The 24,168-nt window shown below is 36.5% G+C and overlaps 1 protein-coding gene across 1 annotated transcript in view; it reads left to right on the top strand.

The window, feature by feature from the left end:
* Window positions 1–24,168, top strand: part of MAP3K5 (mitogen-activated protein kinase kinase kinase 5) — a 248,516-nt gene that overhangs the window by 123,343 nt on the left and 101,005 nt on the right. The window contains exons 8-10 of the mRNA XM_017863432.1: window positions 8,957–9,069; window positions 18,961–19,120; window positions 21,893–22,046. Coding sequence (XP_017718921.1) covers window positions 8,957–9,069; window positions 18,961–19,120; window positions 21,893–22,046 — 427 coding nt within the window. The remainder of the gene's footprint in view (window positions 1–8,956; window positions 9,070–18,960; window positions 19,121–21,892; window positions 22,047–24,168) is intronic.

Below are 24,168 nucleotides of genomic sequence, written 5' to 3'. Positions count from 1 at the left end.
CATCCTTTTATCTATCTATCTTTATAGTTTTGCATTTTTAATCATTGTTTATAGGTTTCTTTATGTATAGACTTACATATTGTTCATATTTACGTATCCTCTTGCTAAATTGTGACATTCTCAACATGTAAAACTCTTGTTTGGTGTGTTTTTATGGGTGCATTTCAGCAGTATTGCCATGTAACTCTTTTTGAAATATTAGTCTTTTGTTTTATGAGACTGATCAAATAGATTGTGAAAACACTGTTCTTTTAGAATATATCAATGTCTGTTTCTGTTGTATATAGAATACAAGCTTTATCCTTAATATAAAAGCAATTCTCTCATTTATTTCTCATTTTATTTTCCTGTTTCAGTCAACTCCCTTTTATTAAAACAAAACAAAAAATTCCCAGAAAACAATGAAAAGGAACTACAAAAATTGTTAGTACAAACCAAAGGGTAGGCAGAGCCATACAAAGAAAAGGGCCTAGGCTTTGGAATCCAGCAGAACTGGGTAGAGTTCCTGCTTGACCACTTCCTCACTGCATAACTTAATATTCCTGTGCTTCAGTTTTCTTGTTGACAAGGAATTCCCCCTACTTTAAAGAATTGTCAGAATTAGAAGTATTATGCCTGAAATGTCTCATTCAAGGCCTTGTACCTAGTAGTTGCTCGGTAATCAGAGGCAGCTACTATTGATTCTTTTACCATTTGATGTTAATCACAGCTTTCTTTGATAGAGACTATAATCTATGCTGTTGTGTTATTGTTAGAAATACACTGTCCTCATTTGTAGGAAGATTAAATATTCCCACCCATGACACCAGACTTGGTTGTGTGTCTTGATTGATGTGTATTCTGAGCAGAAGCTTTGAGAGCAATTTTGTGATTATACCACATGTACTTTTTCCTTGGCCATTCCCACAAGAAGGCTGCTCCTTCAGGCTGGATCCCAGATGGAAGACAATGTGGAGCAGAGCTGAACCATGACACAGATATGTGGCATGAACAGGAGTTGCAAGCCACTGGGATTTGCAAGTTGTTTGATACTGTGACACTCTTACCCTAAAATGTCTGAGACAGCATCTTCAGTTAAAATGGATATCATTATTTTAACATCTACATTTGTAAAATCAAGTTTGAGTCTTAGAAAAACAAACAAGATGAGCTGGGTGCAGTGGCTCGTGCCTGTAATTCCAACACCTTGGGAGGCTGAGGCAGGTGGATCACAAGGTCAGGAGTTCGAGACCAGCCTGACCACCATGGTGAAACCCCCGTCTCTACTAAAAATACAAAAATTAGCCGGGCATGGTGGCATGCACCTGTAATCCCAGCTACTCCCAGCTGAGGCAGGAGAATCGCTTGAACCCGGGAGGCAGAGGTTGCAGTGAGCTGAGATCGCACCACTGAACTCCAGCCTGGATGACAGAGCGAGACTCTATCTCAAAAAAAAAAAAAAGAAAAATTAACAAAATGATAAAATATATATGAAAATTAACACAAAGAAACTAGAGAATGTAAATATGGCAGTAATAAGGATCAACATGCTTGCTATGACTAAGCTTCAAGCCAATATGCTTTTTAGTAATAGAGTGAAAAAAAAAATACCAATTATTCAGAGGAAGCTAAACTCTCCCTCGCAGTAAATTAAAGGAATTTCTCATGACAGACCCTGTGTAAATAAAATCTACACAAACAACAATCAATAAAAGCTATATAAACAACATCATCAATATTTTTATTGAAGTTGTGAACTCCAATAACATTAAGATGTAACACAGTGAATAATGTAACACAGTGAAAGTTATATCCTATTCACTTGTTTAAGGTGGTCCAAGGATGTAGTTTCTAGTAATATGGTTTTATCAAGATCAGAGTTTAGATCACTAACGGAAGTTGAAAGATTGTTTGTATCTTGTATGAATTGACGTATTTACCAGTAATCTCAGCCTGGTTCTTGGTAGGAAGTGGATGCATTCTTTCTTCATTTCACAAGTATTTCATAATCACATGCAGCGTGTCAGGTATTCTGATGATTCAAGTACCAGAGATTCATTGGTCAGCAAGGTTGATAAGGTTCCTGCTCTTATAGAGCTTACATTCTCTTGGAGCAGACAGACAATAAAAAGAAGAATTTCAGGTTATTATAAATTCTGTTAACAGATATGGAGCTATTCAGAGCTTCCATTTTTTTCTTGTGTCATGCTTACATGTGATTTTAAGAAATTTTTTCATTTTACCCGTGTTGTTATATTTATTGGCATAAAGTTGTTCCAAATGTCCTTTACTTTGCTTTTAATGCTCATATCATCTGTACTGATGCCCCTCTTTTTGTTTATGAGGGCTTAGCAGTAATTTTTATTTCTCTCTGTTTCATGAGAAGTCTGCCTAGGAGTTTATCAATTTTATTAATCTTTGCAAAAAACCACGTTTTGACACTATTTTCTTTATTGCATGTTTGTTTTTTATTTCACTGATTTCATCTCTTTATTATACCCTTCTTTCTACTTTGAAGATGATACGCTGTTCGTTTACTAGATGGAAGCTTGGAGCATTGATTTTTCAACCTTGCTCCTTTTCCAATGTCTACATTTAAAGGTATAATTTGTTCTGCATCCCAGACATTTTATCTATTAGACTTTCATTACCTCATATATAACAACATATATATATATATTGTTCAGTTTAAATACCTCCTAATTTTCAGTACAATTTCTTCTTTGACCTTTGGGTTATGAACTGAGTTGCCCAATTTCCAAATATATCTTTCTTTATTGTTCTGTAGTTTAATTCTGTTGTGGTGAGAGAGCACATTTTTCATTATTTCAGTCCTTTGAAATTTGTTGAGAAGTACTTTATGGCCCAGAATATGGTATACAGTTGTTAGGTGTACTGTTCCATGTAAGTCAGTTAGATTAACTTGGCTAATAATGTTATTCAAATCTATATCCTCACTGATAATTTTTGTCTATTTGTTTGATCATCACTGAGAGTGTTTTAAGATCTCTACCTATGATTGTAGATTTGTATATCTGCTTTTTTAGTTCTGTCCATTTTTTCTGTGTATGTTTTCAAACCATACTATTAGGTACATTTGGGACTATTACATTTTCCTATTGAATTTACCTCTTTATCATTGTGAAACGTTCCTTTTTTCTCTTATACTAATTTTTATCTTAAAGTCAATTTTGTCTGATACTAACCTATAATAACATTTATTTAATATTTGGATGATACATCTTTATGCATCATTTCACTTTCAACCTACCTGTGTCCTAATACTTGTTAAGTGTCTTTTCTATATAAAATGCTTGGGACCAGAAGTGTTTTGGATTTTTTATATTTTTGAATGTGGGAATATTTGCATTATAATTGCCAGTTGAGCATCCCTAATCTGAAAATTGGAAATCAGAAATGCTCCAATGAGCATTTCCTTTGAGCATCACATCAGCACTCAAAAAGTTTTGGATTTCAGAGCATTTTAGATTTCAGGTTTTTGGATTAGGGTTACTCAACTTGTATTTACAGTGTGCCTTTTTAAAATGAATGTAATTGCATATTTTGCTGTTATTGTTCAGTTCAATTTGAAAAATCTCTTTTATTAGGAATGATTAGATCATTTACATTTAATGTGGTAACTGATAGTTGGGGTTATATCAATAGTATTGACTATTTGTCTTATTTATTTTGTATTTGTCTTACATGTTTTTGTTCCTTTAGTCCTCCATTCTTGCTTTATTTTTATTAACTTAGTATTACATTTTCTCCTACATTAGCACTTTAGTAATAGTTTTCATATTATTCTTTGAGTATTCCCTAGAGATTACAACTTGCATCATTTACTTTTATAGTCACCTTACATTTTGTATTTTACTGCTTCCTGAACAAGGAAAGAAACTTGGAGCAGTTTAAATAATCAATAGATTTTAAATAATTTTTGTATTTTAGATCTTGTCATATATTTACTCTTTCCGATGCTCTTTCTTTCTGAAGTTCAGTGCTTCCAAATGAAATCATTTTCCTTTAGTCTGAAGCACTTTTAGTATTTTTTTGTAGTTCAGATCTGCTGGCAACTAGTTCCCAGTTTTTGTCTGAAAATATCTTTTTTAGGCTTTTTAAAAATTTTATTACTCTAAAGATGTCACTACGTTGTATTCTGGCTTCCAGAGTTTGTATGGCAAAGTCTACTGTCAATTTTATTGCTCCTTTGAAAGTAATGTATCTTTTTTCTCTGGCTGATTTTAAAAGATTTTCCACTGTGTTTTTGGATTTTGGTAACATGTTTTGGCATTTAGACTCTAATTACCTTATTTTATCCTGCTTGAGTTTTGCTGAGCTTCTTGAATCTGTGGGTTGATGTTTTCATCAGTTTTGAAATGTTTTTATCCATTATATCGCACATATTTCTTGTGCTCCATATTCTCTTTCTTCTCTTTCTGGGGCTACAGTGATACATTGGTTAGACCATTTAACTGTGTCTTCTCTGTTTCTTATGCTTTATTGTTGTGTGTGTGTGTGTTTTCTTTCTTTCTTTCTTTCTTTCTTTCTTTCTTTCTTTCTTTCTTTCTTTCTTTCTTTCTCTCTCTCTCTCTCTCTCTTTCTTTCTTTCTTTTTTTCTATATCTTTGCTTCAGTTTAGATACCTTCTATTGTCATAGAAGGCAGTTCACCAAAACTGTTTTTCCACTTTGTTGAATTAACTTGTAAGCCCATACATTGAATTCTTGTTTTCAGGTATTGTATGTTTTGGTGCTAGATTATGTGATTTCTTTGATTCTGATTCTCTTTTGAAGTTGTTTATATCTTTTATCCATTTTATCTTTTTCTCTATATTCTTTACCATATTTGTCATAATTATCTTAAAGTCCTTGTCTATGAACTCCAGTATCCAAATTATCTGTAGGTCAGCTTTTCTTGTCTGTGTTTGCTCTTGTTTATTGGTCACAACTTCCTGGCTCTTTGCATGTCTCGTATTTCTCTATTGTATCCCAGACATTTTGTATTAAAAATATTATTGAGACTTGGAGATGATTTTATTTTCACTCACAGAGATTTTCCCTTTCCTCTGTTAGCCAGATAGGGTAAGAAGCTGATTACCTCAACAAATGCAGTTGAGTTGGGTTGGGTCTGGGGTTTTGTTTTCATTGACCTTGTCTGTTTCTGTTTTGTCTCTGCTTGTTAGCTGTGACCCTCTTGAACTTCTGCTTGATAGGCAGGCAGATTTCTATCTTCTTATCCATTAAATACTGTGGGATATTTCATATCTGTCCTTCGGAGTTTTGTGTTTAGCTCTTTATTCTCCAAAATTTGATAATTTCTTTTTTTCTTTTTCTTATTTATTTATTTATTTTATTATTATTATTTTTTTTGAGACAGAGTCTTTCTCTGTTGCCCAGGAGGACAGTGGTGTAATCTTGGCTCACTGCAACCTCCACCTCCAGGGTTCAAGTGATTTGCCTGCCTCAGCCTTCCGAGTAGCTGGGACTAGGGGCACACACCACCATGCCTGGCTAATTTTTATATTTTTAGTAGAAATAGGATTTCACCATGTTGTCCAGGCTGGTCTTGAACTCCTGACCTCAAGTGATCCACCTACCTTGGCCTCCCAAAGGGCTGGAAGCCAGCGTGCCCAGCCCAAAATGTGGTAAATTTCTTAAAGGGGAGACTGTTTTCCTATGGTTGTTGTAGACTCCTTTCCCTAGTGGGACTTTTCTCCTAAACACTCAGGAGATTTCACTCTGTCATCCCAGCTCTACTCCATGCCCTAGCCTCCTGTACAACTCAGCATTCAACGAATGTCCTGTGAAGAAAGCAGCCAAACATTTGGGGCTCTTCCAGGTTTCATTCTGTCATGCCAAACCACACAATTATCAAGAAATCCACTAGTTTTTCTTTTTCTTGGTAAAGTTTAAAATAGACAGAGTTTTTCTGCCCATGCCAAGCCCAAGCCTAATCTTAGGGTCAGAATCAGCAAATGCCCCCATGAAAGACAACAGCAATTCAGCTCATCTTGGAAGGCCATAAATTCCCTCTTTGGAATTTATTTCAGTGATTTTTTTGTTGCTTCCGTAGATCTCCAGTGTCCGCAAAATGTATTTTGATATGTGTTCTTATTTCCCCTAGTTACTGAAGCAGGGTGATGGCTCCCAAGTAGACGACTACGTCTTACTTGGAAACACAAGTTTTCCCCCTCACATTTAATATTTGTCCACAATATAAATGGCTATGTAGGTTCCCAACATTTGTATAATATTTTATTCCATATTATACTTTGTAGTATTATTGGAAATTTAGAGTAATTTTTCATCTTGTAACAAATGCCCTTGTAATGAAACTTCTGATTACATGTTTAATATTTTTTCTTGGTATAAATTTGCAAATGTATAATTGTTTTGTTAAGAGGTATACATAGTTTTAAAAATTTTCTATAGTTGGCCGGGTGCAGTGGCTCAGACCTGTAATCCCAGCACTTTGGGAGGCCAAGGTGGGCAGATCATCTGAGGTCTGGAGTTCGAGACCAGCCTGACGAACATGGAGAAACCCTGTCTCTACTGAAAAAAAAAACAACAAAAATTTAGCCGGGCATGGTGGCACATGCCTGTAATCCCAGCTACTCAGGAGGCTGAGGCAGGAGAATTGCTTGACCCCTGGAGGCAGAGGTTGCAGTGAGCTGAGATCGTGTCATTGTACTCCAGCCTGGGCAACAAGAGCGAAACTCCATCTCAAAAAAACAAACAAACAAACAAAAATTCTATAGTTTTGATATTGGCAATTTTCTGCCAAGAATACTGTACTTCTTTGCTTTTACAGTATGGGAGAATTCCCACTTCCTGCAGTGGTATACTAATGATATATGACAGGATTTTATTTCTTTTGTAATATACCTATGTGCTCTTTTAAGCTGCAGAAAACATTAAGACTTTTTCCTTAATACAGTATTCAATTTAGTCTCATGGATGGAGGGGAGCTCAAGAAAAATGTGAATTATTAATTTTATTGGTATTTATATTTTCATTTAAAATACAAAATATATATTGTTTGTGGCAACAGAAAACAGATATAAACCCAAATATTCATTTGGGTTGGTTTTGGCACATAGGAGATATTCGCCAATATTTATTGATTGATTTTGATATGTCTTCATTTTTGCATCTTCCTTTTCATATCTTTAAGAGAGACATTTCATGTTCTTTGGTTTCAGGGAAAATGCAATAATGTATTTAATGAAAAATATTACGTATCTTGATATGAATTGGTAGAAAGGGAAGTGTCTACTTCTTTCTTCTCCTAAATCCTTTTTGTTGGGACACTATACTTGCCTCTGAACAAAGACAAAGAACTTTGAGACTTATGTTAGTCTAAGACTTGTAAGTTGACCTATAAGTTGTGACTTGCCTTGATATAGTTTCGAGTATCTGTAGTCTAGGTGTATATACTTTTTTCATTTTAGAATGGAAACATGTATACTTCTGGAAACATTAAAAAATGCTTTTTAATCACCTATAGTGATGCAGTGGTACCTTTTTTTTATTCCATAGGTACATAACTATCAGAGCCAACTAGTTAAGATTCATAGTTATTTTTGTTTCCATTCAGAGATGCTTGTTCTGCTTAAAGAGCAAGACCTTTAGAAAAGAGACATGGTCCTCAATATTCAGAAAAATATATTTTTTGTTTTCATTTGGTGTTTAATTTATTTTAAATTATGGAAAATTTTGAGTATGTATCAAAGCCAAGAATATACACGTATTGTGCCTACAATATACACTATTGTACCTATCACTATGTTTAGTATTCCTTTTTTTTATTTACACAGTTATGACTTAGGTGAGAATGCTTTTATCTTGGAATTGTAATGTATTTCTTCCCACATAACCTTTTTTGGTATCATCAAATGGTCATTTGTTAGATATTTAGTTCTTATATTTTCTTCAGCATGATTTTTTTAAGCATAAAAGTTTCATTTTTCATGCGTTGGCCTCAGGCAGTTCCTCTTAGTCACTAGGGCATTTATTTTATTTTTCTGATTTTATGTACCCCTAAGTGAAATTATATTGACTATCATTGCCTGTTTAATGATGCATGTAAGGAAACCCTTAAATGTATCCTAGGAAGTATTACCTTGAAAATAAAGTAAATATCCAAACACTGAAGTCCTTTTAAATATTGAAGTGTTTTCAAAGGTTGATACTCGGTTTTATGCATATTCAGAAAAGTCTTTTTATAACTCTCTGAGCCAAAATTAGTGTGTAGAGACACAATCTCTGCTTTTCTTAATTTCATCTTATAATTGACATTATTTCATTTTTATATCATTCTTACATAATTGATCATTTCAGTATGTTACCTCCTCAGTGCTCTGTATATTTTAAGAGTTTTAAAACCACTTTAAAAAATACGTGCAGGGTTCTCATTTTTAAATGTTTATTGCACGCGCGCACACACACATACACACACACACACACACACACACACACACACACACACACCCTGAATGACGGCTTCCAAGTAGACGACTACATTTTACTTGGAAACACTAGTTTTCTTCTGACTTTTAACATGCTTCTACAACATAAATGACTACATTGCTTTCTAACATTTGGAATATATGTTATTTCATATTACACTGTATAATATTGGATATTTAGAGTAATTTTTCATCTTGTAACAAGTGCCCTTGTAACTAAATTTTCACATTCACATATTTCTGGTAGATAGTTGAAGACAGGATTTTTTAAAAGACTAGGGTTACTAGGTAGGTTGAGGGTGAGCTAAGTGGGGGAAAGCAATAGAACTGTGGACAAAGATAAGCAGTTTCTGAAGCGTTAAGTGCTAATAGCACACCAGATTCTGGGGTGAAGGCCAGTGCAATATTTTTACTTGCTCAGGCATTGGAGTTATACAAACAGAAGCTATTACACACCCAGGGTTTCATGATTGAGAAAGTTAACTTGTACATTTGTGGTTTTTTATAGGTTCAAAAAGGCATTTGAATCTGAGCCAACACTACAGTCAGGAATTAATTATGCGGTCCTCCTCCTGGCAGCTGGGCACCAGTTTGAATCTTCCTTTGAGCTCCGGAAAGTTGGTAATTATAACTTGGTATTTTACATGGAAATCAAGAAACTAGACCCAACTTGGTGCAAAGAAAAAGAATCCTGAATAGATAAATTTTTTGCTTTCTGTCTTTTCATACTTCCTAAAGAGAAAAAAAAAGACTTATTATATCTCCTTGTTTGGTGTTTCATACTATTGTACAGAATCCTGATATTAGGACATAATTCAGTTTTTAGTTTTTCTTATCTGTCTCTAAAAGCCCCCCTGGTTAATATTCTAGCTCAAACTAATATTGAGGATATGGGTTCTGCATTCAGCCCCTAACTCCCAAATAATGTTAGTGTTTTGTGAGACATCAGGAATATGTCCTATTTTAGATTGTGCTTTCATGGTGCTTTTTTTCAAAAACTTCTGCTATTTCTTTTAGCTGTTTCTCAAGCACACCTGTCTCTATGATTTCACTGGTGTTGGGGGAAGAGCCTCCCAAAGCACCAGGAGCAACAGGTTAAGCAAATGGTCTTTGAATCATAGCCATCGACAGAATGTGCTTTTGTTCCTTTTATCTGTAGACATTAGCTCATCTGCTGCCTTTCCCTGGGGATTTAAAGAAGTTAGGGCATCATAGTGAACAAATTTCGAGTGATTTTCTTGGTTTTGGCTTTGCTCACGTTTTTTAAAGATTCTAGGTACTGGAATCCTGTCTATGGGAATCATATTTTGCTCCATTGGGTGTCTAACCACCTCCTTTCAGAGAACCTTTCCAACTCTTTTAGGAGTTACTACAGACATAGAAATATTCAGTCTTAGTTTTCATAGGGAAAAAATAACCCGTTCAGCTTAGTGAAGCTATGAATTGTAGAAAAATTTTTTTCTTCAAAATTAAAAAAAAAATTTATTTTTAGAGACCGGATCTCACTCTGTCACCCAGGCAAGAGTGCAGTGGTGTGATCATAGCTCACTGCAGCCTCGAATTCTTGAGCTCAAGCGATCCTCCCACTTTGGCCTCCTAAGAAGCTGGGACTGTAGGCGTGCACTGACACACCTGGCTAATTAAAAAAACATTTTTTTTTACAGTGATGTGGCCACACTGTGTTGCCCAGGTTGGTCTTGAATTCCTGGCTTCAAGCAGTTCTGCTGCAGCCTCCCAAAGTACTGGTATTACAGGTGTCAGCCACTGCACCTGGCCCACTTTAACTGGAGAATTTCTTTTTACTTTTCTTAAAGAGAAATGAATCCTAGACTTAAACAAAAATTATTTCAGAAGAGCTCATGTCTATATGTAATGTTCTGGAGAATCTTTGAAGCTAACTAAAGTCAGAATGTTTATTTGTTTATGTTTTTAAATGCCCAGACTAAAAGAATGATAAAATATTTATTACTGTGGGATAGCAGTGGTATTAAAGGCAGAAAGGTCTGTTTGAAATAATTCTTTTTTTGTTGTTTTCTTTTGAGACAGAGTCTCACTCTGCTGCTCAGGGCACAATGGCACAATCACAGCTCACTGCAGCCTTGACCCCCAAGACTTAGGTGATCCTCCCACCTCAGCCTCCTGGGTAGCTAAGGCTACAGGCATGTACCACCACACCCAGATAATTTTTTCGTATTTTTCATAAAGATGAGGTTTTGCCATGTTGCCCAGGCTGGCTTAGATTGTGCTTTCCTAGTGCTTTTTTCAAAAACCTGTGCTATTTTATTTATTTATTTATTTTTAAGGCTGGGTCTCACTCTGTCACCCAGGCCAGAGTGCACTGGCATGATCATGGCTCCCTGCAATCCCAACCTCCTGAGCTGAAGAGATCCTTCCACCTGGGTCTCCCAAGGTGCTAGGATTGCAGATGTGAGCCACCTTGCCCAGCCTGAAATAACTCTTTTGATTGGTTCAGTGAAATCAGAGAAGGTACATTGCAATTTGTGCTTTTCAGAAATTATGATTATAATAAAATTTTGTGTCTAAGACTAAATTAAAACTCTATGCTAGCCAAAACCCCTATGTCAGTGTTCTAAAATATTTTATTGCTCTTTTGTTGCTTTTTTTCCATTGTTTTTATTGATATACAATAGATAGATATTTTTTCAGAATATATGTTCTATTTTGATACAGTCATACATTTATTGCTCTGTTCTTTAACTCAAGGTGAGGTTTTGTTGAAGCCTCTAAATTATTGCAGGAATTGACACTGATTTGCATATGTAGGCAGAGCAATGACAATGGTTTGAAAATGTACTTATTCTAAATTTCATTTTGAAGGTAAATACTTATTAAGATAGTCAGAACTCTGAGGTTTGAGGAAGTGTGATTAATATGTAAGAGAAACATGTTAATTTTTTTCAGGAAGAACTCACTTGTAATACACGTTGTACAAACATTTGAAAACATATAAAGTTAGTTTAAAATTTTGGAAATTGCATAACATATATAGACTTAAAATATGGCTTAACAGTGAATTTTTAGCTATCGTGAGAACTGTTTTAGGCTTCTAAAATACTGTGGTATGTGTTCTAAATTGTATTGTCCTTCAATAATGAAAACATAGTTAAAACTCAAATTATGCTAATCAGCATTGATTGAGCTAAAGTTAATTTTTATATGGTAAGAGGATTAAATGGATTTTCAAGGAAAGACAGGTTGGCTAAATAAATTGGTAGTTTAATATAATAATGATGTTAATTGAGAGTATATAATAAAAATGAGACAACATACTTGGCATATTTTAAAGATACGTATAGTTTCATTCTTTCTTTAAATGCTCCAATCAGCTTTTCTAGTAATTTATATCTCCCATTCCTCCTGTTGGCCTCTGCAAACATACAAATTATTCTGAATTACTGAGTTCTTATAATAATCAGACTTTTACTTATTAAATCCGTTCTTTAGATGCTTTTTGAAATTTTGATTTATTTATAAAGGGCAAACAATTAAAAATTAAGATGAGCACTCAATATGAAGCTAAATGTATTATCTTAAGATCTCAAATGTAACACAGAAATGATTCTTAACTGTCATGCTCTGTTGCCCAAAGACTCTTAATTCTAGTTGTGTGTTTGTTTGTGATTATGACTAATTGCTTCATGGATCTGTGTTTTACTTTTCCAGTTTTTGAAGAATCATTGATGCTTAGGCTATTTAGAGCTAGGATTTAAAAACACAGAGGCATATCCTACATCTTTTTCCTGTTTTCACCTTCACAAGCCTTAAAAATAATATTCAAACTTTAGCTAAATACAAGATAATGCTTCCATCTTCTGTGGAATTTTCCCACTGTGAGACATTTTATGGATGAGAGTCAGACTTAGAGGTTTGAGTCTCCAACAGTAATGATGATATAGTAAAAGAACACTATGTTTGGAATTCAGACAAACCACTATTTAAATATCATTTTCAGTAAGCGTTAAAAAATATTGAATATAAAATATATATTACTGTACATAAAAATCCATGAGTCACTAGAGATAATCAAGGAAAAATAATCAAAACAAAATCTATCACCAACCACTGAAAAACTCCTTTGTCACCTATGGAAGTGACCAACTTTTCAGAAAATTAGAAGTTATAAGGAAAGAACATTTCCTTCTTCTTTCAGAAATACTGTAGTTCATCCCATTGATGAAATATAGCTCTTCTTAGGCTGGGTGTGGTGGCTCACACCTGTAATCCCAGCACTTTGGGAGACTAAGGAGGGTGGATCACCTGAGGTCAGGAGTTCGAGACCAGCCTGATTAACATGGTGAATCCCTATCTCTACTAAAATTACAAAATTAGCTGGGTGTGGTGGCACTCTTCTGTAATTCCACCTACTTGGGAGACTGAGGCAAAAGAATCTCTTGAACCCGGGAGATGGAAGTTGCAGTGAGCCAAGATTGTGCCACTGCACTCCAGCCTGGGCGACAAGAGCAAAACTCCATCTCAAAAAACAACAACAACAACAACAACAACAAAACCGCTCTTCTTGAGGTATACTACATAGTAAATATATTCTTCTTCCAGAGAATGTATTCTTCAAAAGTACGCTATTATAGTTAACAAAGTAATGATAAAGCTGATAATGAGAGTGATGTTGAAATAATTGATTCTGGCAAGGATCATCAATTAGAACTAAAAACTTTAAATTGAAATGCTTACTTAAAAAAATTTCGTTTTACCCCTTTGACATGATACCAAAAACTGACTCATATATAACTTGTCAGTCACAAAGGAACAAATGTACCTGTAGAATGGAGGGACCCAGCTGTCAGTGACCCATCCTTGTATCACTAATAATAGGGTGGCCAGACATGTGCCCTTAGGACTTTATTATGATGACTATGAAGTGTACAGCAGTTCTTCTTTTTGGTTTTTTAACTTTTATTTTTTGAGACAGAGTCTCACTCTGTCTCCCAGGCTGGAGTGCAGTGGTGCGATCTTGGCTTACTGCAACCTCCACCTCCCAGGTTCGAACGATTCTCATGCTACAGCCTCCTAAGTAGCTGGGATTACAGGTGCGTGCCACCATGCCCATGTATTTTTAGTAGAGACAGGGTTTTGCCATGTTGGCCAAGCTTATCTTGAACTCGTGGCCTCAAGTGATCTGCTCACCTCGGCCTCCTAAAGTGCTGGAATGACAGGTGTGAGCCACTGCACCCGGCCGAGTGTACAGCAACTCCTGTGAAATATTCTCACCAAAAATGTTTAACTTGAATCTTAAGATCTGAAGTTGGCTGAATAGGAATCACAAGCTCTAGAGAAATAAGTTAAATAATCCCAAGAATTTACATCAGACAGATCAGAATGTGAGAACACTAGAGCGGCAGTCCCCAACCTTTTTAGCAATGGGGACTGGTTTTGTAGAAGACAGTTTTTCCATGGACCAGGGGCAAGGGGTGGTTCAGGGATGATTCAGGCGCATTACATTTATTGTGCACTTTATTTCTATTATTACATTTTAATATACAATGAAATAATTATATAACTCTCCATAATGTAGAATCAGTGGGAGCCCTGAGCTTGTTTCCCTGCAACTAGACGGTCCCATCTGGGGCCAATGGGAGACAGTAACAGATCATCGGCATTAGGTTCTTGTAAGGAGCGCACAACCTACATCCCTCACACACGCAGTTCACAATAGTGTTCACGCTCCTATGAGAATCTAATGCTGTTGCTGATCTGACAGGAGGCGGAGCTCAGGCAGTAACAAGAGCAATGGGGAATGGCTGTAAATACAGATGAAGAAGGCTTTTGCTCAGTTGCCTGCTACTCACCTCCTGTGTGTGGCCCCGTTCCTAACAGGCCACAGACCAGTACCTGTTCGTGGCCCTGGGATTGGGGACCCTGCACTATAGCACTCCTTGCCTTTTCGAAAAGTCAGGGTCATAAAAAAATGTGTAGAGGGATTGGTTAGATTAAAAGAGATTTAGAGGCCGGATGCGGTGGCTCATGCCTGTAATCCCAGCACTTTGGGAAGCCAACGTGGGCCTCACTTGAGGTCTGGAGTTAGAGATTAGCCTGCCCAACATGATGAAACCCCACCTCTACTAAAAAAATACAAAAATTAGCCGGGGATGGTGGTCCACACCTGTAATTCCAGCTACTTGGGAGACTGAGACAGGAGAATCACCTGAACCTGGGAGTTGGAGGTTGCAGTGAGCAGAGATTGTGCCACTGCACTCCAGCCTTGGCAATACAGTGAGATTCTTTCTCAAAAAAAAAAAAAAAAAAAAAAAGAGAGAGAGACAGATTTAGCATAAAAACTAAATGCAATTGATGTTCCTTGGCTGGATTCTGGTTTGGAAAAACAAAAACTGTAAGAGACATTTGGGAGTCAATCCAAGAATCTGAATCAGGACTAGATGGTAGATAATACCAGTGAGTTGTTTTTGTTAGGTGCAATAATGGAATAGGATATGGAGGAAACTTTTTAGGTGTATGCTGTATTATTTCAGAGTGGAATGTCATGATATCTGCAATTTAATTTGAAATGGTTCAGCAAAAATATTCAGGGAGATGAAGCAATAGCAAAATGTTAATGATTGTTGAAAATATGGTCATTCATTGTAGTTTTTTAATTTTGATGTATGTTTGAGATTCTTCATAATGGAAAATTAAAAAGGATCTAATCTCTACCACTTATGAGGTGTATGGCTTTAGACATGTTGATAAACCTCTCCGGGTTTATTTTTCCTTACCACAAAAGGGAGATAATTTCTAACTCATTGTGGTGGTGTATAGATTCAGAGAGTTAACATTTTCAGTACACACAGTGCTAGGCATCTGAGTGTTCAGTAAAGTCTGCCATTTTCCACTAAAACAGCCTTGAACATAATAACAGCTGCAAGGTGATAAGACTATGATAAAAACTAAACTATTAAAAAGTCCTCAGTGTAAGTCAACCAATTTTAATGACAACTTTGTCAGCATTTAAATTGCATAAATATGCAACTGAATCAAATAAATGGTGAACTGGTTGTTAACACAGAAATGACATATTGCTCATTGCTTACAAATTCAACCAAAATATTTTAAATAGAGAAAAGTATTGATCTGGAAGGACTTGGTTAAAAGGTACAACTGAACATCACGAATTGTGCTTTACTAATTTTCCCTATGAATGAAGAGCCTAAAATATTGTAGTCTGGAACCAAGTATAACAGTACTCCTGAAATTCTATCCTATGGAGAAAATCCTAAATACAAAACAAATTTTATGCACTAAGATGTTTATTTCTATATTCTGTGTGGGTGTGAGAGAGAAAGAGAGAGGAAGAGAGAGAGAGAGAAAAAGGGAGAGAGAGAGAGGGAGAGAGAAAGGAAGAGAGAGAGAGAAAGGGAGAGAGAGAGGGAGAGAGAAAGGAAGAGAAAGAGAACGGACTTCTAAATATAAAAAATTAGAACCATGTTCTTAACTCCATACTTAAAAGATTAATCTCTTCATGTAGAAACAAGTTTGTGCAAAGAGCATAAATGCTCATTCACAAAAGAAATACAAACATGAAAAGAGAGCCAGTCTCAGTGGTTAAAAAAGACAATGTTCCTTTTTTTCCTCTGTCAGATTGGTAAAGATGAATGCACGTGATAGTCTCCCTCACTGGGAAGGCTGTGGGTAAGAGCTTATTGTCAGATGCCTCCAGTGAAAGTATAAATTGGTACAGCATTTTCTAAGGGCAATTTGGCAAAAATACATCAACACTAAAAATGGGCATGTCTTCTGTCCCTAACAAATCCACGTTTAGAACTTTAATATAAAGAAATAATTGAGCAAATACGCAAAGCTGTGTGTGCAAGAATGTAGAGTAGTAAAAATGGCCACCCATCTACATTTGGGTAAATAAATTGTGATACGTCCATATGCTAAAATACTAATTGCCATCAAAAATATACATTTTATCCAAATGCTGACTGGGTGTCACGATCATGTGATAAATATATGGCAAGGCCAAAACCAAATATCACCACCACAAAATGAACTTCTGAGGTTCAAGAGTGCATCTGAAATTTTATTTTAAAACAATTATTGGGTTCATGCCTGTAATTCCAGAACTTTGGGAGGCCAAGGCGAGAGGATTGCTTGAGCCCAGGAGTTCGAGACGAGCCTGGCCCACAGAGTGAGACCCTCTCTCCAAAAAAAAAAAGTAAAAACTACAAAGAAATTTAAAAATTAGCCAGTTGTGGTACCATCTGTTTTCTCAGCTAGCAGGTCTAAGGCAGGAGGATCACTTGAGCCCAGGAGTTCAACTGGCGTGGCAAAACCTTGTTTTTCCAGAAAAAAAACCCAAAAATTAGCTAGACATGGTGGCTCGTGCCTGTAGTCCCACCTACCTGGGAGGCTGAGGTGGAAGGATCACTTGAGCCCAGAAATTCAAGGCTACAGTGAGCAGTGATCGTGCCAGTGCACTCCAGCCTGGGCGACAGAGTGAGACCTTGTCTCAAAAACAACAGCAGCACAATTATGTCCAGATAGAAGACCGTGGATATTGTCCTATGCGTGTGTAATTTTTTTTCATCTCATGAAACAGCAGTGGCAAAGCTGTTCTCTCTTTACCCTCACAGAATATGAAGAATTCCCAAATGGACATTTTCCCTGAAATACTTGTGGTTTGAGTGGAATTATATGATAAAAGTAACATGAAAATTTTAAAAGTTATTTTGTTTCATTCACAGATAATTTTCAAAAGTAAAATCATGACTCTCCTCAAATATAAAACGGACACATATAAAATCATGACCCTCAGCAAATATAAAATATTTTACTTAACTCAACTAATATGGAAACTAGTAAGATGGAATGTCCAGTTCAAAAAAACATTTCTATTCATAGACAACAAAGAAATGTTAAGATATCTGAGTCTGATTAGGAAAAAAGCTGTTTTATGTCCACAGGCCATAAATCTTAGGGATTCATCCATTCCACTCTACAGAAATTTGCATCTCTACTGGACAAAAATCTGCAGGTTAACAAGTAAACTTTGGTACGCCTGAGGCCTTTAATAAGTGGTACATAATGAGATGAACTAGCTTCACTTGCCCGAGACAGTCCTTGAGTGGCCTTATCCTCCCATATGATATGGAAATGATACGTCCTACCTTTTTGCCTTATTCCTAAATCTCAGATAATTTTCCCAACCATTTAATATGGTGGATGTTAGTGGCACCAAACAGTGCTACAAGGACATATTCTTTTTAAGCAAACAAATACTTATAAAATGCAAAAATAATACAAGACACAGTAGAATTGAAAATATATGATGAAACATTAGGAACGTAGAAGTGCCAAAACAGTGTTGAAAAAGAACAAAGTTGGAGTATTTATATTACTGGATTTCAGGACTTTTAAGACAGTGACATAACAAGACAGTATTATCTGTCAGTCTATTTCCTTTTTTTTTCTGTTTTTTCTTCTTTTTTTAGATTTTTAAATTTTTTTCATGAGACAGAATCTTGCTGTGTTGCCCAGGCGGGTCTAGTGCCTCTGGGCTCAAGCAATCCTCCCACCTCGGCCCTCCAAAGTGCTGAGGTTACAGGTGTGAGCCACCACGACCAGCATATTTCCTTATTTCTTTTATGTTTTAGGTATGTAACTTTTTGTGTCTAAAACTATTATAGCATTTTACTCTTGCAAAATATATATACTGTATACATTCGTACTTCAATTGATAGAATTTCAGCATAAAAAAGGTGAGATTTCCCTTTTAAGTTATTTAAGAATTCATGTTATAAAAGACAAAGAAGGTTACATAACAATGTTTGTATTATTGCCTTTTAATTTGTGCATATACTGACATATATACAAATTCTATGGGAAAATTATGTACATTAAAGTGACCATAGCAGTTTTGCTTGGGTTTTCAAATTAGAAGTTAATTTTCACTTTCTTCTGTGTACCTTTCTGCTTAGTCTGACTTACTATTGTTTTTTCACCCAAGCTTTTATTGTGATAAAATGTACATAACAAAAATTTCCATTTGAAAATTTGAAGTACACGCTTCAGTGGCATTAAGAACATTCACACTGTTACGCAGCCAGCACCACTATTTACCTCCCGAACTTTTTTATCTTTTCAAATTAAAACTCCGTACCCATTAAACTATCACTCCTCATTCCCTTCTTCCCCCAGTCCCTGCTAAGCTCTATTCTGCTTTCCACATTTAGGAATTTGACTGTTATAGGTACCGCTTGTGAGTGGAATCACTCAAACTTTGTCTTTTTGTGTCTGGCTTATTTAATTTAGCATGTTTTCCAAGTTCATCTGTGGTGTAATTGTATGTTTCAGTGTTCCATTCCTTTTTATGACTTATTTTTACGGTGAACTGAAACCACCGTAATAATCAGAAACTTAACAAAGCTGTTTTAATCTGAAGAGAGGAATGAAAGCTTAATTTTACTTTTTAGTGAAAACCTGGTTCTACCTGTTTGGGGTGTGTTTGTAACATTCTCCTTCCTGTTTGTATTCTAGGGGTGAAGCTAAGTAGTCTTCTTGGTAAAAAGGGAAACTTGGAGAAACTCCAGAGCTACTGGGAAGTTGGATTTTTTCTGGGGGCCAGTGTCCTAGCCAATGACCACATGAGAGTCATTCAAGCATCTGAAAAGCTTTTTAAACTGAAGACACCAGCGTGGTAATAATTAGCTATTATATGTTGATACAATTATTTTTAATAAACAGCTCCATATTGTTCCCACATTGTATTTACTGAACTGACAATCAGATGATTTTATTTGCTTATAAAATAAAATGCAGAATATAGAGGAAAATTGTGATATTCATAAAATGTATTACACATAAATTCTGATGACTTTGGACATAGGTGATGTCAGCAGGTTCCTGACTTTGCCTTTCCTGCACATTGACCAACCCACTGACCCAGGTTGGCCAGTGTCACCCATGTAAATCATGCAGAGGTCACGCATTTTGCACCTGCAAATATAACTTATGTTTGGGGCCTGAGACCACATTTCCATTACAGCTGTTAGACCTCTACTCCAAACATATGCCCTTTGTTTCCTCTGTGATCTAATCTCAGTTTCGGAATTCTCATTCTTGATTTTTCTTTTCTTCTTACTTAGGATTTGACTGACACATTTGAGTGTTTCCTATATATGTATGTTTTTCTAATTTCAAATTGTTCTTGGAGTACTACACCCACATCTCATCATTATCTATGTGGTAATTGGAGAGGTGGAAACAAAATTTCATCTGTATTCAGGACCATTTTGAAAAACAATGTTGGCTGGGTGTGGTGGCTCACACCTGTAATCCCAGCACTTTGGGAGGCTGAGGTGGACAGATTACTTGAGCTCAGGAGTTTGAGACCAGCCTGGACAACCGGGTGAAACCCCGTCTCTACTAAAAATACAAAAATCAGCTGGGCATGGTCGCAGATGCCTGTAATCCCAGCTACTTGGGAGGCTTAGGTAGGAGAATCACTTGAACCGAGGAGGCAGAGGTTGCAGTGAGCCGAGATCGCGCCACTGCATATCAACCTGGGTGACAGGGCAAGACTCTATCTCAAAAGAAAAAAAAAAAGAAAGAAAAAGAAAAGGAAAAGAAAAGAATTTTATTAGTATCACATGTAGCGATTAACCATTAGCTATAAAGACTTTAAAAGGCTAACCATGATATAGTGAAAGCCTCTTCAGAGCTGCTCAGAGCCCAGGCAGCCGACTTACCTGTTTTTATAACAGAAACGGTGTGAGGAAGAGACCACCATGTTAGACCCTCATGACTTTTTAAAGAATTTTCCTTATGTTCAGGTCTCCTTTAGCCAGTCTTCCCCAGGGATCTTTCTAAAGCTCACAGTGATCTTTCAAAAATGCACACCTGACACTTTGCCTGCACTGAAATCCTTAAATCAGTATAGTTTAATTGTTCCTCACAGCCTAAGGGATAAGGTCCATCATTTTGTCTTAGCAAACAAGATTTGCCTTTAGGCATTCCAGCCTCAGCTCTTGTCACACCCCTGGGTTTACACTGCTGTCTCTTCATACCACACTGCCGGTTTCATGCATGAGTGTCTGAGCACGTGCTGAGCATGCCTCTCACAATGCACACATTCTCCAGGGAACACTCATCCATCACACCTGCTCATAAAGCTGACCTTGACCTAGAGCCCTTCCTCACACCCAAGTCCCTTCTTTCGTGTTTCTGTCATTCTTTAGTTATGCCTCTCTTAATACTCTCTTAGTGTATGGCTTTTTAACTTGTCTCTCTGTTTAATCATATCTCCATGGATATTTATTCTTGGTGTTATAACATCTTTTGATATTTATCCCCACAGCACTGTGTGCAGCAGTAGGCATTCAGCAAATGATACGAAATAAAGGAATTAATAGATGCATGCATGATATTGAGTCACATTTGCTATTTCTTTACAATGACCATTCTGATGGCAGTATTTTAGGCATCCTGGTTCTGTTAGCAAGAAAACAGGCACTATTCTATGCGATGGTACTCACAGCCGCAAAACAGTGCCTTAAGGTTTACTAACTTAATTTTTATGGAATGTTAACTTCCATATTTATAGTCCATAAAGCGCTTGCATAGCCATTATCACCTATAATTATCCCACTCCTCATTTTTCCTAACTTTTTCTTTTGAGGCACCATCTGTCTTATTAGGTTTGAGGGTATTCGTATAATATATAAGCTGAGTTGCCTCAGAGCTAAATAATGATCTCTTATGAAGTGTCTATTTAGGAAAGCTTCCTCAAAGAAGCATAATTAAAAACAAATGCATTAACTACTTCCTTGAATAGAATATAGGCATTTTAAAATTCATGTTTTAACTACATGTATGGCCCTAGTCCAAGTTACCAAGCCCTCTAAGCCTGTTTCCTCATCTCTAAAATAGGGATAAAATAACCAACGTTATTGAGTTTTTGTGAGATAGAAATGAGATAATGTGTGAAAGCATGGCCAGGCGCGGTGGCTCACACCTGTAATCCCAGCATGTTGGGAGGCCGAGGCAGGCAGATTGAGGTCAGGAGTTCGAGATCAGCCTGGCCAACATGGTGAAACTCCATCTCTACTAAAAATACAAAACGTAGCCAGGCGTGGTGGTACACGCCTGTGATCCTAGCTACTCAGGAGGCTGAGGCAGGAGAATGGCATGAACCCGGGAGGCGGAGCTTGCAGTGAGCCAAGATTGCGCCGCTGCACTCCAGTCTGGGTGACAGGGCGAGAATCTTTCTCAACAGAAAAAAAAAAAAAGAAAGAAAAAAGAAAGTATGAAAGTACATGATATGTAACAAATAACGAATAACGTTTGGTGAATCTGAATGCATGACTATTAATGTCATATATAAATTACATTTACAGAATTAGACTGGGATACATGGGAACAGGTGGTTCTAAATTTGTCTGTTATGTGTTTTATATCTTTTACTTCTCAGGTACCTCAAGTCTATTGTAGAGACAATTTTGATATATAAGCATTTTGTGAAACTGACCACAGAACAGCCTGTGGCCAAGCAAGAACTTGTGGACTTTTGGATGGATTTCCTGGTCGAGGCCACAAAGACAGATGTTACTGTGGTTAGGTTTCCAGTGAGTACTCTTCCTTTAAATCTAAGTACATTTCTTTATTTAAAGAACATCTTGTACTGTGATTGTAACAGTGCTTGGGGGCTGATTTTTGTGCCCTAAAACTGCAGTCATCTGGTTAATATCTTTATTTCCTGCACATTGGTTTGCTATAGCTTACTTTTAAAAATAACTTCTCAAAATCAGATAAATGAGATCTGTTTTTATGTTTTGCCATGGAATTTGGGTGGTTCCTTTTGATAAGTGGTGAAGTGTACTTCCTAAGCAATGCAAAGATTGTCTCTTGGCTTAGCTTCAGGCCAGCCCAATGGATGCTTTTCCTTAATACTGCAGTTGCGTTGACATGGTCTTCAGTATTACTTCCCGTACTGTGGTGAAAAGTATCAGGCTCACCTGCATTGTTATCCCATCCCCACCACCCATTACCCAATCACTATTTACAACGTTTTAGACCATGGGAAATAATGACTTGCAGTTTCTGGTCTGCAACTCATTTTGAGTAGTCTCTAGTGGACTTCAGATACACAGATTTAAATGTATAACACACACACACACACACACACACACACTAAAAAAACACCTATTGCTCTTCTCAGATGGTGCCATGCCTCTCCTGATAGTTCTTAATATCGTCCAGCATCCAATTCAAGAATTATTGGTAACTTGCTGTATGTACAAATTTCTTTCCACATCAAAGTGATGCCGTAAATCTCTTTGAGCTCTCTAATCTCTATCTTCCATACTCAGAGGTGGTGACAGTTCTCAATTCTTTTTGCAAAATCTGGTTTTCTAGTTCTTGTTGATAGGATCATCTACTTCACTTAACTAAATCCATTGCTCACATGAGCATGCTTTACTCTTGCTTCCAGATGAAGCCTTGAGCTCAGCAGGGTCTTTAATCGAAAGCCTTTCTAACTGAAACACTTCATTTTCTAGCCTAGATAATGTGTAGCCTAGGAAAATACTTACCTTAGAATGAGCTGGCAGCGTGCCTCTAGCTGCTGCTCTCAGTAGCAGTAAATGTAGTCAAAGAAGAGACTGTAGAATTCAGGTATTTAATTGACTGTTGACTTGATCAACTAGAAAATTGGCTATGAAAGGAAACCATTCAAATTAGTCACTTTGAGCCCATTTAGATTTTTTTCATATGAATTTGTCATAATATAAATATAAGTGAATATAAAAAATATTTGACAGTTGTCTGTCATAAATGTAAATAAGTGAATATAAAATATAAATCGGAAAATATTAAGTGAGAAGTTAGGAGAATATAGGTATAAACACCAGTTGAGAGAGGCATCCTTAAGCAAGAAAGGGACTTATAAGTCCCAAAGGAAAATATTCACCAATTTGATTTCAATAAAAAAATGGATATTTTTGTTTGATTAAAAAAAACAAAACAGAAAAAAACACCGTGAACATGCCAAATAGAAACTGCTAGGCAGGGAGAAAATGTTTTATAAAACTGTAAAATGGTCAATTTGCCTAATATGCAAAAAAATCCTGTATAAAGTGATAAGCAAAATAAAATAAGAAGAGGCCAGGTGTGGTGGCTCATGCCTGTAATCCCAGGGCTTTGGGAGGCCGAGGCGGGTGGATCACCTGAGGTTGGGAGTTTGAGACCAGCCTGACCAACATGGAGAAACCCTGTCTCTACTCAAAATACAAAATTAGCCAGACATGGTGGCACATGCCTGTAATCCCAGCTACTCGGGAGGCTGAGGCAGGAGAATTGCTTGAACCTGGGAGGCAGAGGTTGCGATGAGCCGAGACCATGCCATTGCACTCCAGCCTGGGCAACAAGAGCAAAACTCCATCTCAAATAAATAAATAAATAAATAAAAGAAGAAAAAATTTATATGAAGAGATAATTAACTTCTGGTTAGTCAAGAAATGCAAATTAAATGAGACACTATTTTTTTTTGCCCATTGGACTCAGAGAATTAAAACATTTTACAACAGTTGACACCATTGTGGAGACAAGAGCATTTTTAGAGCCTGCTGGTGGGCATGGGAATTGCTGAATATTCTGGGATTTTATCTGGGAAGGGGATGATATAATTGTGTAAGGGATCCTGAGGACCTCAACTTTATTTGCAACATTTCATTTCTTTAGAAAACATTT

This window comes from Rhinopithecus bieti, unplaced genomic scaffold (genome assembly GCF_001698545.2).
Source record: "Rhinopithecus bieti isolate Rb0 unplaced genomic scaffold, ASM169854v2 scaffold_65275, whole genome shotgun sequence".
Classification (NCBI taxonomy): Eukaryota; Metazoa; Chordata; class Mammalia; order Primates; family Cercopithecidae; genus Rhinopithecus; species Rhinopithecus bieti.
The sequence above is the reverse complement of the archived record's forward strand: the minus strand, read 5'-3'. Positions and strand labels throughout refer to the sequence as shown.